This window comes from Periplaneta americana, chromosome 2, assembly GCF_040183065.1.
Source record: "Periplaneta americana isolate PAMFEO1 chromosome 2, P.americana_PAMFEO1_priV1, whole genome shotgun sequence".
NCBI classification, from domain to species: Eukaryota; Metazoa; Arthropoda; class Insecta; order Blattodea; family Blattidae; genus Periplaneta; species Periplaneta americana.
Window position 1 is genome coordinate 25,998,965 of NC_091118.1, and position 17,244 is coordinate 26,016,208.

General features: G+C 35.3%; 1 protein-coding gene across 8 annotated transcripts in view; it reads right to left on the reverse strand.

Annotated features, from left to right (window-relative positions):
• Positions 1–17,244, reverse strand: part of LOC138691054 (uncharacterized) — a 90,840-nt gene that overhangs the window by 23,409 nt on the left and 50,187 nt on the right. For 3 of the 8 annotated variants that reach the window (XM_069812737.1, XM_069812730.1, XM_069812722.1), the window contains exons 2-5: positions 16,834–16,968; positions 11,826–11,856; positions 4,226–4,509; positions 2,389–2,564 (exon numbers count right to left, since the gene is read on the reverse strand). In XM_069812737.1, coding sequence (XP_069668838.1) covers positions 2,389–2,564; positions 4,226–4,509; positions 11,826–11,856; positions 16,834–16,914 — 572 coding nt within the window. In that variant the 5' untranslated portion in view covers positions 16,915–16,968. Of the gene's footprint in view, positions 1–2,388; positions 2,565–4,225; positions 4,523–11,825; positions 11,857–16,833; positions 16,969–17,244 lie in introns of those variants that run through there. The other 5 variants (XM_069812774.1, XM_069812756.1, XM_069812765.1 and 2 more) reach the window with 3 other exon arrangements.

Below are 17,244 nucleotides of genomic sequence, written 5' to 3' on the forward strand. Positions count from 1 at the left end.
AAGGGATTCGTTTTTAGAAAAATGTATAATTATATATAGGGGTGTAGTCGTGCCGACCCGCTACCCTTTTCTGCAATTTGAGAGCACCTTGCTTTTTTATTTTTACTTTTTAAAATAATTGTCTTATTTACTTCTTATTCAACTTTGTACTTTAATAAGTATGGATTAGTAGTATATAGCTGCGGCATTACTAACGAGTAATAATAATAATAATAATAATAATAATAATAATAATAATAATAATAATAATAATAATAATAATAATAATAATAATAAATTAAGACAACAGTAATTTTATTATAAACTACGTAAAAATAATTAATAAATATCGATTAATAATAATTAATTATTAATTAACAGTAATAATAATGACTATTACACTTTTACTACGTCATACTACTTTTGACCAATAAAACGGTACGAAAGGACGTGTTTCGACCAATCATGGCTGCTTATCCTACAATTTTATCGTTTCCCTAGCATTTGTTTAATTTTATCACTTCCCTAGCATTTGCTTTTTTCATCACTTCCTTGTTTGCCACCTTACAAACTGCAAATTCTTTACGGTACTATAAAACATGCTTTGCGATCGTCATTTGTTTCCCGCATAGACAGTCAACTGAAAATGGCGGCTCCGTTCAAATGTTTTGATGAAGCTAACATTAGTGAAATAGGATTTTACTAAGTCAATTAATACCTAGTTTATTGTATTAGAGTACTTTATTTCTTCTAATCTTTATATAAATTTCTTCTAATCGTGTAGGCCTAATAGTCAATTAAATCCCACTCAAGTTTTCATTTTTTCTAGATAAATCAAAACTTCTAGTAATATTAGGCCTACTGTTGACTATTACACTTTCACTACGTCATACTACTTTTGACCAATAAAAAGGTACGAAACGACGTCTTTCAACCAATCATGGCTGCTTATCGCGCAATTTTATCACTTCCCTAGCATTTGTTTAATTTTACCACTTCCCTAGCATTTGTTTGTTTTTATTACTACTCTAGCATTTGTTTCTTTATTTGCCAACATTTCAAACTGCAAATTTTTAGGGTACTATAAAACATGCTTTGCGATCGTCATTTGTTTCCCGCATAGATAGTCGACAGAAAATGGCAGCTCCGTTCAAACGTTTTGGTGAAGGTAGGCTAACATTAGTGAAATAGAATTTTAGTAAGTCAATTAATATCTGTTGTTGTTTTCTAATGCCAGGCGTTTCACAATAAATTCATTTGACCTCTTGCACTCCAATATTTTTCAAAGATATTGTCATGGTCAGCCACTGAAGCACAGATTTTGAGGTGTTCCGAATCCATTTCTTGATTTGAGTTGCACAATGGACAGTTAGGGGACTGATATATTCCAATTCTATGCAGGTGTTTGGCCAAACAATCATGGCCTGTTGCCAATCTAAATGCAGCTACAGACGATTTGCGTGGTAAATCGGGAATTAACTGTGGATTATGATGCAGAGAGTTCCATTTTTTCCCTTGAGAATGTGTTATCAAATTTTGTTTGTTGAAGTCTAAGTATTTAGGCCTAGATTTAATAAATCTTTTCACAGAGTAATATGTAGATTTAGTAACAGGTCTGTAAGTAGCAGTGCTGCCCTTCTTTGCTAAAGCACCCGCATTCTCGTTTCCCAGGATTCCACAATGGGATGGTATCCATTGGAATACAATTCTTTTATTGAGTGATATTAATTGAGAGAGCATTTTAGTTATTTCTGCTGTTTGAGATGAAGGTGTGTGTTTAGAGACTATTGATAGAATAGCTGCTTTGGAGTCTGACAATATAACTGCATTCTTAAATGTGGCATGGAGGATTCCTGAGACTTTCAATTATTGCAATGATTTCTCTATCAAAACTTGTTGTTCCATACCCAAGAGATCTATAAAGTGAGAAGAGACAGCACGTAACACCTGCACCGGCACCTTGTTCCCTGGAAATCAAGGATCCGTCGGTGTATAAATGAAGCCACTTTTGTGGACGGCATCTAATATTAATTGTCTCTAAAGATATATGGATACTAAAGATATGTGGATACTTACAAATGGCTTTTAAGAAACCCAGAGGTTCACTGCCGCTCTCACATAAGCTCCCATAGGTCCCTATCCTGAGCAAGATTAATCCAGTCTCTATCATTATATCCCACCTCCCTCAAATCCATTTTTATATTAATAATAATAATAATAATAATAATAATAATAATAATAATAATAATAATAATGATTTATTTTAGCTGGCAGAGTTAAGGCCGTAAGGCCTTCTCTTCCAATCAACCAGCAAAAAGTGTATATACATATGCATGAACTTACAAAGAATTCAACAATTATATTATCTACAAGAACAAAAGCATAGCATGCTTATTAAGTTGTACTTACTCATTGTTAACGTATTCACTTACAACAGTAAGTCTTTTAACGCTGAATACATTTTCTTTACTAACATTAGACTCTATAAATTTCGGTGGAGAACAAACGCGATATTTTCTCAAGGTATTCCAGTCAACAACCGTCACCCGGTAGCAGCCTTTGTATATCATGTTGAAAGTTACATTCTGGAACAGAAATATAAAGATAAACTTTAAAATCCTGAAAATATAACTAAATTTAGACTTAAATTTTGTTAGGATTATCAAAGTGTAAACCAAGAAACAAACGAATCACAAATCTGAATCAGAAATATAAAGTTTATCTTAAAATCCTGAAAATTATATGTAGACCAGCCAGGAACGGGTGAGATGGTATCTATCAGAGCCTTTTTCAGTTACAAGCCGGAGTCATACGTCGGCAACACTGTAAATTAACTGTCAAACGGAGGCCTACTATCCAGAACACGTGTTTGTGCTGATGCCGATTTTCAATGTAAATTAATGTTACAATATAAGTGTGTGTCGATGGAATTATGTTCGCGGTCGTACCAAACGTTAATTGTTGATGTATTATAAACCAAGTGCGTGTTGGCGATAAAAACAAGACAATAAATGAAAATATGGCTGCAGTCTTTGGCAATTTTTACGGTTATTATCAATGACAAAATAATTGACAATTCTTCTAACATACATACATACACATTTTTATAGTCTTACTTGTGGTTTGTGGTGTATCAGAATTCTAGCCAAATTGTTGGGTCTTGCCTGCTATATCAATAAAAAGTTACGCCGTTGATTTTCAAGTTCATTGTAAACAGCTGTTTTGTGATCCCATAAATGTTGCAGTTTTTTGAAGATCCAGAATGCCTGCTATACGTCAGAACTACCTATAATTTATAGATGCATACACTCACTTTGTTGGTTTTCAAGCTGTATTTATAAATATTATTTCTTTTGTAATAAATTAGTTATAAACATGTTTCTTTTCACTTCGTATTTACAGGATTTAAAGTTCACTAAGTTTACGCTAACTGGCACATACTTAATAGATAATGATGTATTTTGTTACGTATTATGTTGAAGGTATGTTTCTTCATTTTTTCATAGATCTTTATACTTGGCCTTGGTCTATTTAAAATTATATTTTAGAAAATTTGTAACAAATAATTACGGTGACTGGCGAGGTTCAAACTAAAACTGGCTTCCTGGACATCTGAAATATTTATAGAAAAGCACGACAGATAATCACATGAAATTAAAATGTCTATGATATCCTAGACTTTTCACGTCAGAGGTGAAACAACATAAAGCGGCAAAACATTGTCAATTTACTACCCACATAATGGTTAATTGATTGAAATAGGGTATTGCGAAAGTACGTCGTTATTTTATTTATTTTTGATACAAGTAACATTCCTTTAAGTATTTATTTATTTTCCCTTGTACCATCAATAAAGAAACACGTATGCTTTTAAATTTTTTAAGTTATAAGTGGCTGTATGCACTCTGAGGAATCTCTCACAGTTAAGGCTGGTTCACAATAAACCGGGAACGGAAATGACAACGAGAACGAGAACGGAAATATTGTTAAAATACATATTTTTAAATGTGAGAATTCACAATTAACTATTGTGAATCCTCACATTTAAATACATTTATTTTAACATTATTTCCGTTCTCGTTCTCGTTATCGTTTCCGTTCCCGGTTTATTGTGAACCAGCCTTTACTCTGTAATTCAGGACAGATTGCACACGTTTGCTATTATTGGTTCACAAGTAATGTCATTAAAATTGTAAAGGCTTATATGGATCGATCTGTATTTCAAACAATACATCTCTGTCATTACCCTTTTAACATCTGTTGTATTTCCCCCGTTTCTAACTCTGACAGTCCTCAGTGAATGTTTCTCAAAACCTGTCCTGGAGCATTCTTCTTCTGAAAGATATGAACTCTCGATAGGGGTGCCGTTACATTCCTCTTCCGTCACATTCTCCATTACTTCGAGATGTATTTCGTTTCGTCCACTACAAAAATTCTCAGACATATTAAACTCCAGCTTAATTCTTCCAGTTTCTTTCATCAGTTCTATCCACGTGAAGTTTGTGGCATCACTTGTGCAATTACTCATTCCTGAAACAGAAAACTGACTCTTATGTAAAAACGCGCACGAAGAAACATAATCCCTAAGGCGGCAATTTACTTTCAGGTCTACTACAGATAATTTACATGCCTTAATTATGAAATGTCATGCTTTTACTAATTAGTAACGTTGCTACACGTTGATTAAAGTAGTGCAATTGCAATAATTCTCAAGTACTAGGAAAGGCGAGAGGGTGAAAGAGGTACGAAGAACACTGCTCTGGACATTGTTAATTTTAATTTGTTTCAAATTGTGCCATTAATTCTGTTTGATTATAGGTTCATAAAGTGCAAACTAAGGCATTTACGTCAGTTGGCAATGAACTGTCACCTTTTACCAAATACCTTACTATAATAATACCGGACAGCTGTATACTAGCAGCGTTGGCGAAATATCGCGGACCTGACATCTAGCGGAGAGGGATGGAATTATGTCCACATATACAAATATTAACATAGCGAGATTCGGACTATTGTTTAAAACGTGAGTTACTAATGTGGAATAATATATGAAACACTTAAGAAATGTTGAATAATATTTAATGTAAAATTATTATCTTATAATATCAAAGCTGCATATTATGAGAAATATTGCATACTTCATATTACTTTCCGTAATTAATTGTTACATATTTTTTCTTTGGTTTACCGAGACAAAATCAATCTGATATTAGGTATGAATTTACAGTACCGGTAATGTTTTATATATGCATTGCTGACAACTGCAAAGATAAAATTGATAGTGATCTGATGCTTGTAATAATTAGTAAAGGCATGCGGACAACAATAAAATTTAATTTGATAAAACCTTAAAATCCAATATTTTAACTTCTATTCATTTATTAGGTCTAAATAAAAAAACTAATCTGTATTTTTCTATCAACACAAAGACGAAGGAATTAGGCCTACTAAAGAATGTTGTTGACTTACGTTTTATGACTGGCGGAAATCGCAAGTACGATTTGGAGCAATTTGTAATGCTGTAATTTTGTAGCAATTATAAACAGCACATATACACCCTGACATTTTAACACAGCACTAATTAATAAAACTATTAACTAACCCAGCAACAATATACACTGCAGTTGATTACAGCCTGTTTCGCGAGTATCTCCACACCGGCAGGTAGGTAGCAGCACCAGCGTCGTTCGCACGCAAAACTGCTATACTAAAAGCCAGGTTATGAACCGACTAAACCGGAAGCAACGTTCTGTTACTCTCTTCTGAGCTCTGTTGTCACATAGTGGCGCGAGATTCAAAGCGTTTGTCACCGATATGTTTAAAATAACTACTGTATATAGTTCTCGATAACACTATTAATAATATTAGTAATTAAAATTACTGTTTTTAAGAAAGCACGAGCTAATGACGCTGGTGCGAAATGCGACTCGTAATGCACGCGGTGCTGCAAATGAACTGGCTAGACTGTCTCCGTGATTCCGTTGCCAGATTTTCGTTAGACGACATTTTCACGCGAGGTCCAATGAAAAGCTCCGTTCTCGTTCTCCCCTCCAACCCCCCCCCCACACTCAACGTGTCATCACTGCACAGGCTACCCCTCTAACCTGCACTTTCCTCTCGCCCACCCAACTACTTCCTGTTTAGTCGGTTCATAACCTGGCTTTTAGTATAGCTGTCCGGTATTATTGTAGTAAAGTATTTGCTTTTACTACATAGTAACCTTGCAAGGGTAGCCTATTATAATTGCACGTGGACACATTGAAAAATCATCATAAATCTGCTAATATTAAAACAGTAAATGGGAAGCATCGTTTCAAAACGTATTAAGTCCACCGAAGACGACACTGAATTTGATACTGTTTCTTACTTCATCTTTCATGCTGTGAAGTCTGATCGTTTCAAGTCGTCGTATTTGTAAACCGTGGTTGAGTTAATTGTAATGAAAATTTGTCTAGTTTACGAGTACTTCAGTTTTTTGACATTCCTGTAAAAAACATTGTTTCTTGGACATAATATGCTTTGAAACGGTCCTCATGAAATTCAGAAATAGTTGCAACTATAATTTTATGATTTTTACACCGCTATAATACTCCTACCCTCAGAGGCAAAAAAAAGCGCTCAATTTAAAATTAATAATGATTTCTTATGTAAACATACTATCCATTGGATTTGTATACAGTTATGAGTGATGAAACGTTTTTTCTAATTTCTTAACTAAAGGTTGGATTGTGAAATTCCTTCTTTATCTGCACTTTCTTTTAAAATTATGGGGTCAAAATCTATTTATTGCCACATCGCTCAAAACGCATGAGTTTCGTGATCATAATATTTTCCAAGTTTTTCACTATTATATAGCATCTCTTCTGTTTTTGTTGTAGGGAATGTCGTTGACTATTATGGGAAATACTGAGATTAGTATAAAAACAAAAATGTAGATATATAACTCAAACAAAATTTGAATAAGATGACTGCCACAGAGATCAAATATGCAGGGCGAGTGGTTAGAAAAATCAGAAAAGATAGAATAAGGAAGAAAGAATTCGTAGAAGAAGCTGGTCAAAGGAAAGCGATGAATTTGATGGTAGAGGAACGCCAATTGAAGTAGTACGGCCATTTTGTGAATTTTTTCCTAACATATTCATGCCATCCTCATAGACAAGCAGCTGATGTAACCCGTTCAATTCCAAACCCTCTTTGTTATCCTGAACTTTCCTAATGGCATACTCTAGAGCAAAGTTAAAAAGTAAAGGTGATAGTGCATCTCCTTGCTTTAGCCCGCAGTGAATTGGAAAAGCATCCGACAGAAACTGACCTATTTGGACCCTGCTGTACGTTTCACTGAGAAACATTTTAATTAATCGAACTAGTTTCTTGGGAATACCAAATTCAACGTCATGTTCGGTACATATATAGGCTATATTAATTAATAAATATTAAATATCAATCCAATACTTAGGCCTACTTGATCCGCAAATTTGTGTTTTTAAATAGGTTATTTTACGACGTTTTATCAACATCTTAAGTTATTTAGCGTGAGATGAAAGTGATAATTCCGATGAAATGAATCCGGGGTCCAGCACCGGAAATTATCCAGCATTTGCTCATATTGGGTTGAGGGAAAACCCCAGAAAAAAACCCAACGAGGTAACTTGCCTTCACCGGTAATCGAACCCGGGCCACCTGGTTTCGCGGCCAGATGCGCTAACCGTTACTCCACAGGCGTGGACAAAATTATGGGTGAACACTCCATACGCACTGGTATTTGCGATAATAGGCCTAATCTTCAATAAAGCTAATCGTACTTGCCGCCATTTTCAGCTTAAAAGATCCACCATCATCAAACAAAGAATTTTCAGTTTATTCACGGCCACCTAAAACAATCAGCTGCTTGCTACATGCTGCTGTTGAACGAAATACGCACAAGATACCCACCGGCGATGAGTAGCTTTCAATTGCTGCATGCGCTGTCATTTTTAGTGTGGAAAAAAGCATGCACAATTGAATGCGTTCATTCACTCTTGCATGCATTGCTTGAATGCGTAAAAGTAGAATGAAAAGTTGAACCGTGTAGATGCATCTTTAGAGATGCAGTAGAAAGGTTCAGACAAACGCAAAGTTATTCCAGGAAGCCTGGATCTGGCCGAAAATGGAAAACCACAGCCCGTGAAGACTGATTTATAGTGGTGTATATTTTAAGAAATCGTTATACAACCGCGCTGAAAGCTCGAAATAGATTCCAGATCGTGATGGTGTCAATATAAGCATGAGGACAGTTCGGAGAAGTCTAGACTCTAAAGCATACCTGCACAAACAGCGCTTAACGAGCGCGCGCGCTCCTTCGGAGCGGGAGAGCCGTGTTTACCGCTCGCCGAAACGGAGAGGAAGATACGTCAGAATGACATAGATTTGCTATAGGTAAAGGAGAGGGAAACGATCACTCAGTTATCTAGTGGAGTGCAGTGTGTATTCTCAGTAACTGTTTCACGTTGCTTACCTACTGCTACAGTACAGTATGTAAGAATCTAAAAGACGGAACATAACATTTAAACATAAAATTTACTCTGTCACACGTTAAAAGTGTTAAAATTGTTAAAAAGGTATTTACCTTCGACAGACGGCCCGTTTCGACGCTATTTGTCGTCGTCTTCAGTTTCTCTTGAACCACTGCTGATTTTGGCTCTGCGATGTGCAGTTTGTCGATGGTAGGGGTGGGGATGTGTTGCTCCTATGGTGGGGGTTGGCTGTCTGTATGCTATGACGTACTATGACGTCAAACAATGTGTGCGTATTGAACTGTAGTTGCGTATTAAGTATGTATTGTGGGTGTGCTATTGTATTCTTATATATTTCGTATTGTTTAACACTTTTAACGTGTGACAGAGTAAATTTTATGTTTTTAACAAAGTGTTCACGAGAACTTTAATCAATGAATAACATTTAACATTTAACGATTTACAGCTCGAACTTACTGATCTTCAATGTGACGTAAGGGCCAAAGATCGTTTGAATAATACTACTAGCCTGGTTGAGTTTTACAAGACCAACATTAGCAATAATATCCACGACTACACAGGCTGGCTGTGAAAATGATTGCTATGTTTGGCTCAACATTTTATATTTGTGAGCAACTGTTTTCTATGTATAATCAACTTTAATAAAGGCAGACATCGAACATCTGTAACTGATGTTTCATTACGATCAGTAGGCTACTGTTCCTTTCAGCTGCCAACAGCATAAAATCTCGTTTTGATGTACTGATAAATAAAAATACAACAAAATGATATTGTACATTTAAGTAGCTATATAATTTCTATTATTTCTGTAAAATAAATATTTCTTTATTATTTAATAATAGTCCAGGATAGTTTTGCAAACACTGAACGGGAATTCATTTCATGAACACTCGTAATAGTACTTCCTTTTGTGTACATTTCGTACGAGATCCACCCCTTCTTCCAGTCCAATCTTATACAGAGCGCAGTCAATATCTGCCTCCGCTCATGAGCTGTGAGCCGGCTCGGAGAGCGCAAACCTTGTGCAGGCCTGCTCTAGAGAAAGTGGCCCTAAAATCATGCGAGCTGAAACAGGTCCAGCATTGATGCCAGACGATCTTCTATTTGGCCGTGAGCATGCAGAATGAACAATGGAGGAGTGGAGCAACATACTGTCATAGTCTAGTACAGTGGTTGCCAAACACCACGAAATTGTGACGTAATAGAAATGCAACCCGCAGACCACTATCGCAGGGAGGGGGGTGGAGTGTGTATCTCCTCAGGTAATGCAGTGAATAACAGTGCAGAGACGTACTGTTACCAAAAAACAAAAGCAATATAATATTCTTCTACTTATTAACTATACACACTTTTTTTCCATGTTAATTTTTTATCCTCCTAGTCATTATTTTTGTATTATTAATAAAATAAATTAAATTAATTTTCTTATTTGCCATAGAAAGAACGTGTACTTTACATCAGCAGATATTTGAAATTAAAAAAACGTACCAGTCTGGTCACGAACTTGTAAATTACACTACAACTTTAAAAAGTCGAAGTATTTTACTCCGATTAAGACAAAGAAGCCGATAATTTATGTTCTTTGTTTATTAATGAAATATTCAAATTACACTACACACGTCGAAAAAACGTGGAAGTATTTTATCCCGATTAAGACATAGAAGCCGGTACTTTTTATTCTTCGTTTATTAATAAAATATTCAAATTACACTACATACGTCGAAAAAAACGTCGAAGTATTTTACCCCGATTAGGACATAGAAGCTGATACTTTTTATTGTTCATTTATTAATTAAATATTCAAGTTACAGGTAAGGGCGTGGTAATCTTCTTAACAAGAAAAATAATGACAACGTGCATTGTTCTTTTATACTTCATTTAAAATTTTACAACAAATTAAGTATCTCATATTTTTGCCATCTACACAAAATAAACTCTTTTCCTCCCATGCTCCTTAAAATTAAGTTTTTACTTATTTGTTTTCGAAAAGACATCGAAACATATTATCCTACACACTTGTAACATTACATGCTTACGTCCGCTGCTGATAAAGGTCTTTACCTATATCGAAGTGAAGGCTGTAAACAGAGGGTGGGGGGTATGATGCCATGGTTACGCTTGAGTGGAGGCAGGGGCATGAGTCGCGACACAGCTTTTGGCGGTCACTGGTCTAGTACATACAGTCACGAACTTCAATACGTAGTAAATAATATGCATCCATAGATAGTTGCTAACCACTAGGATCGCTACTATCGCCTCATTACAGACAATGAGAAATAGTACCTGCACAGTCGATTGTTTCTAGTACCCTCATAAACTCAACTTTCGTGACCAGGCCAGGTTCTCCCGGAGATCACCAGACGGCAGGGAGAGAGCCTTGAGACGAGTTGAAGAGCATTATGCAACATATGTTTTCTCCGATAGGACGGCTTGAAGTATTATTTTTATCTATTTTTTTTAGAGTGAGCGTTTATTTTTGTCTCTAAGTGTAGGTTATTTAGGAATATACAAGGTGGCTCAAAAGATCGGGAAATTTTGAAATGTTTAATGGTAACCCTGGGCAATAGATTGCAACGAATAACAAATGAAAAATTGTTTACATCTTACTGTTTTGTTATTGTTATGGTGATCAATGTGCAATCAAAGCATGGCAGTGTTGAGCCGCGCTCCATTACAGACAAAACTTATAAAATGTTTGTGGTTATTGTGTTTAGACTTGTTTATTGACTTTAATTCGGGAACATACGAAGGCTGTCAACAACAATCGAACGAATTTGTAAGTTGAACTTCCGACAACGGACAATGCGCTTGAGACATTATTACCAAACGATATCTTTTTTTTTTTTAGTCCACGCCTGTGGAGTAACGGTTAGCACGTCTAGCCGCGAAACCAGGCGGCCCGGGTTCGATTCTCGGTTGGGACAAGTTACCTGGTTGAGGTTTTTCTGGGGTTTTCCTTCAACCCAATATGAGCAAATGCTGGGTAACTTACGGTGTTGGACCCCGGACTCATTTCACCGGCATTATCACCTTCATCTCATTCAAAGTTGTTGATAAAGCGTCGTAAAATAACCTACTTAAAGAATAAAAATATATATCTTTTTTTACAGTCTTACACTATTTAATAACACACGAACAACAATTGAATGAATTTATTTGTATCAACAAATACATTCCTACATTATTTCCAAAAAGAAATCCTTCTGAAGGAAGAAAAATTGTCCTCCAGAATATTCGCGAACTCCCAGAATAAGCTTCGGGAAACCACTGTATTAAGTTACTGTATGTTAAAACCAAAGGCTAGTCGAAAAGAGCCAGATGATGTCTACTTACCATAATATACTTCATCTTCGTGGAACTCAAGCTGCAACAAAGGAAGAAACATCAGTTTTAATTGGAGCATTTTGTGCGGACCTCTGGAGAAAGAACTAAAGAGACTAGTGAAGTGCTTTATATGAAGTATAGCATTGTACGAGTCAGAAACATGGACATTACGACGAAGTGAAGAGAAGCGACTAGAAGCATTTGAAATGTGGATATGAAGAACGACAGAGCGTGTGAAATGGACAGACAGAATAAGAAATGAAGCTGTGTTGGAAAGAGTGGGTGAAGAAAGAATGGTGTTGAAACTGTCAGGAAGAGAAAAAGGTATTGGTTGGGTCACTGGTTGAGAAGAAACTGACTACTGAAGGATGCACTGGAAGGAATGGTGAACGGGAGAAGAGTTCGGGGCAGAAGGACATATCAGATGATAAACGACATTAAGACAATGAGGAAGGCAGAAAATAGGAAATACTGAAAAATGCTGGGTTTGCAGTGAAAGACGCCCTTGGGCAGAACACTATGAATGAATGAATGTTAAACATAGCAGCTCCACCTGGTCTGGGAGCAGTGTTTTGCAATTACTGTACGTGTAAAAGCAATTTTCTACGTCATGCACGTAAAAAGTGTAAATAAGTAGAAAAAGTAAACTATTTTAAAACGAAAAGCCAAAGAAGGCAAACATGGCTCTTCTAATGGTTAAAATACGGGTAACCATAATTAGATTTTTAAAAATCCTACATAGCCTTCGGTGTTTTATCATCTTATCTTATTAAAACGTCGCAAATTGTCATGTCAACGTTACAAAGATTAGGCCTATCAGTCTCACGTCATATTCTATGCTTGTTTCCTTCAATTTGTAGTAGTAATACTCCACAATTTTTACATTTTTATCATTTTAAAGGACGATAAGTGGTAATGAATTATTATGCCTACACTGCAAAGGAAAAGCTTTTGTTCGTCAAACTGTTACTATGCGAAAAATTCGCTGAGAAGGATGACATACATATTAGCTTGTTTGAGCATCTTTTCAGCTATATAATTTGATTTATTACAGATAAATGTCATGTTTGATACTCCTAAGTATTGCTTTCAATCAAATCCAAGACTAATCATGAAACAATTAAACATACCGAAATTTGTACAAAATCTAGAAGTACTGAAAAACTATCAAACATATTAGGTAGCTATAATCAGGAAATGCTCTATTGTTTTTTTTCTAAGCCTACTACATTCATAAACACGACTCACCAAGCTACATTCTTAAACTTTTTACGTGTAACGCCTACATCCAACCTAAATTAATACAAAAAGAAAGGATTACACTGACGTCATTCGAATTTGGTTGTCATGGAAATGATTACGTCTTTATGGCGCGACGTCACATTCTTAGTCATAACATGGCCAACATTGAACAAGTTTATATATAAATGCACGTTTAACATGAGTTTAATATAGCAATTCCTTTGATTTTTAGAACTTTGAACATGTATTTATTTTAGGCGATTGTCAAGATGGCCATGACTAGACCATGATAATCACGTGACTCGATTCGTGCCGAAGCCTGTCTTTCTCGTTAGCCACGGACAAACTCAAAAGTGTGAACGAATCCATTCCTTTACTCAGGGTAAGTTCGCATATATAGCCTACATAACCTATTTTGAAAAGATTATTATAATTCAGGGAAGAGTTGCAGTATACAATATATTTTAATGATGTTAATCACTTGTGCTTTAACATGTACGCCAAATATACTCGTGCACAATACAATTACAAAATTGTAATTATTTTAATGACGTGTTCTATAGACATTTTACGTCAACGACAATGGGTTCCCTACCACAAATTGCTTGTCTAGGATCTCTCTATATCCTACTTAGTGAAAACATTTCGATATTTTCATTAACATCCTGTAGAATACAACGTCAAGGATTTTATCGTTCGCTAAATTTCCATCGTCCTATGTCGCATTTCAACCCGCCAAGTTTGGATTCATTAATTACCATGGTAACCCAAGACCTCCAAGAACGAATCAACAGTAACGTATATAATATAAACATACAAACTGAAATGTTAACGTCTTTTTTCTTGCTATTTTCAGATTTCAGTGTTTTTAGCTGGTGTTTGAATGTACGATACCATGGTGACGAAAGAAAACAGTCTCTTTGTCAATCATTAACACTTAACATTCGGCACGATTTCTTGCTTATGGTTTGTGAAACATGCTTCGAGAGTTTGAAATCGTCGTACTTTATCAAGTAACCATGACCTGAAGGTGACATATGGTGAAATATATAAATGTTTATCGTAGTCTAAACTTTTGTAATACTTAACAAATGAGACATTTTAAGAGGAAAGAGTTAATAAGGAAAAAACTTCCTGTCAACGGGTAAGGAGTGAAACAATTTTGTATAGTTTTGTCATAAAGACTTCAAATAACGTCATGTGGTTTTCAGGTGAAACTTACTGAACATCCTTGAATTTCAACGGGAAATATTTACGGAACTAAATCACATAAATTTACTAGGCACACAACGAGTGAAGTCGAACATCACGTTCAAATATAGATATAAGAGTTTTAGTGCTAGAACCAACATGTATCCACCGTTGTGGAGTAACGGTTAGCATGGCTGGTCGTGAAATGAGCGGATCCGGCTTCAAATCCTGGTTGGGACAAGTTACCTCGACTCATTTCGCCGGCATTATCATCTTCATCTCATTCAGACACTAGATAATCATAGCAATTGGTAAAGCGACAATGCTGAGACAAGATGCTAATTCTAAAAGTTGTTTTATATTTGAAACGTTGTAATTAATACTAAATGTAACAAAATATATTATTATTTTAAGTTATTTAGTCATGAAGTTCACTGTATATGAACCTTCTCAAATTATTATACCCAAACGTACCAAATTCAAAATTAAATGTCCAATAATTTTGGAATAAAATGTGGACTAGCTTAAAATTTTCTATAAAAAAAACTTCAAGATAAACCCTAATTCAAATATTGATATATTACAATAACTACTGTAACTTCAGTAAGTTTTTTTGTTCTCCTGTAAAATTTGTCCAGTTGGATTTGGTACCTCTTGGAAACAAGTTTCACAATAATTATAACAATAAATTATTTCTTTCAACAACTGAATAAACCTATATCCTTGGTTGCTCAAACGGTTCTGATAGTTGATACAGGCCTAATGAAATTTGTCCCTGAAATTATTTTCCTTTCTCATGAAACATGAATTATATCAAGAAAGTTATTTCATAACATGTTTATCCTCCTCCAGTCTTGATGCTGCTCTTCAGTGTGTTACTCAAATTTCTGAAAAATCTATTTGCATACTTACCGACTCCAAGGGGGCTACATTTAATATAATTAAATATGTACCAAACCTACATGCACATAGAATTATTCCAATTCAGAAACAACTAAGTAAACTAAAAGAACTCCAAAAGGAAATAACATTTCAATGGATGCCTAGTCATTGTGGTATACCTGGAAACGAGAAAGTCGATAATATTGCAAAACAGGCAACATATTTGCAACCAAGACCTCTTCAAGTGATATCTCTATCCAATGCTTTTGCTTCAGTAAAGTCTCATTTTACAAACCTATGGATCAACAATTGGCTCTCTTCTGACAAAGGAAAAATTTTAGTCTGTACACAAAAGAAACCAAATGACCTGGAAATGTACAAAAACTTGGCCAGACATGTTCAAACATTTTTAACAAGAGCCAGAACAGGTCACATTGTCATTCAATTTTACCTACACCGATTTCACATTTCTGATAATCCTACTTGTCTGTGGTGTAATAATCATGATGAAGATCTGGAACACATTCTTCTATACTGTCCATCCATAAACCACAAAAGAAGTAAATTAAATTCATCAATACCGGTTGAAGAAGACACAGCCCTGCAGTATATATTGACTACACCCCAACTCTGGCTACTAGCAACAGGCATCTATAATGAACACCGATCAAAATACCCCTCATTTCTCATGAAAAACAACAACTGAATAGACTACAGTGAACTATAGTGGACTTTATGTTGTCAGCAAACAGCTGGATACATTAAGAAGATTGATTGGTGAAACATGAATTATACTTTTGTGCGAGATCGTGCGTATTTGTTTGGTTTCCGCACAAAACCAATCCGCGGAAAGTCTAAAATTCAACATTCAGTATTCTTAACCTAACACATATAACAATTTCCCTCTTCTTACCGCTTAAGTGACATATTGATTTTACTGCTTTAGGCTTTTAACATATTATTTTTAGAGACATTCAATATAGTAATAATTATAAATTGGAAACTTACCACTGCAATTTCACCTAAATTGCACTGTTAATTATTGTTTTTAAATATTTGCAAAAATTAAGCAAACTCTACAACTCCACTAAAGTTACTGCATTCGTGATGCAAGTAACATTAAGGAAGCCGTGAAAAAATCAACAAGATTCCAGACTCATTACATAACCTTACCGTTTGTTTTAAGTTCGCATTTATAGACTGGAGGAAAAAAAGACAGACGTATATCACGGCCTGCTGGAGTATAATAAACACAGAAAACATTTTAAAGCAACAATGTTGAAGATAGATATTTTTGTTTTGCAAATTTGCCGTCATTGAACAGAAACCAGGATGGAGATTTCATTGCAACTAATTAGAAATTCCTCTTTCAGGTATGTAATAAACGATCTTCGCACAAAATAATGTACGATACACGAGCGGTATGTTTTCTTTAAATTCTCGGAAATTAAAAAAGCTCAACTACGTTTCGCTTTTTCAAACTTTTCCTCGAACATGAAAACTTCAACATACCGCTCTTGTAACGCATATTACTATTGTTGGTTACATCCTTATTCCTGGGAGGTCTTCAATTACTAACATTGGTTCGTTGAAAGAATAGATAAAACGGCTGTATTTTTACTTTGTGTTCCAATTTTACAGTAATCCATATCTTTGCAATCAACAGCAATTTTGCAACTTTTAAACAATTGAAAATACTTACTTGTTTTGGACATTCCAAAGTCTTACAGCTGCACTGCATCAAACAGAGTGTTGTGAAAAGTGACAATAAGTGAAACCACATTGTGTCTCATATCAGAATATGTTCCAACAAACAGCTCGGGTGTACATGATGTCCCTGAAAAATACAAAATACACCAGGCATTAACACCTTTAGATAAGATTAGGAATGGACAAATTACAGGAAACATAGGCACCAAACTTATACAGGGACATCATTTTATTTTTACTTCAATTTTTATTGTACCTGAGTTTTTGAATGTACTTCACTCCCACCCCCTCTACTAGTAAACTTCCAACCGTTCTCCACACAGAACCAAGGCCGCGTATGCAGTACTGAGTTAGTGAGTATAGTACGTTCCAGAAATATGTTCGCGTTTTCCAGTGACGAAAG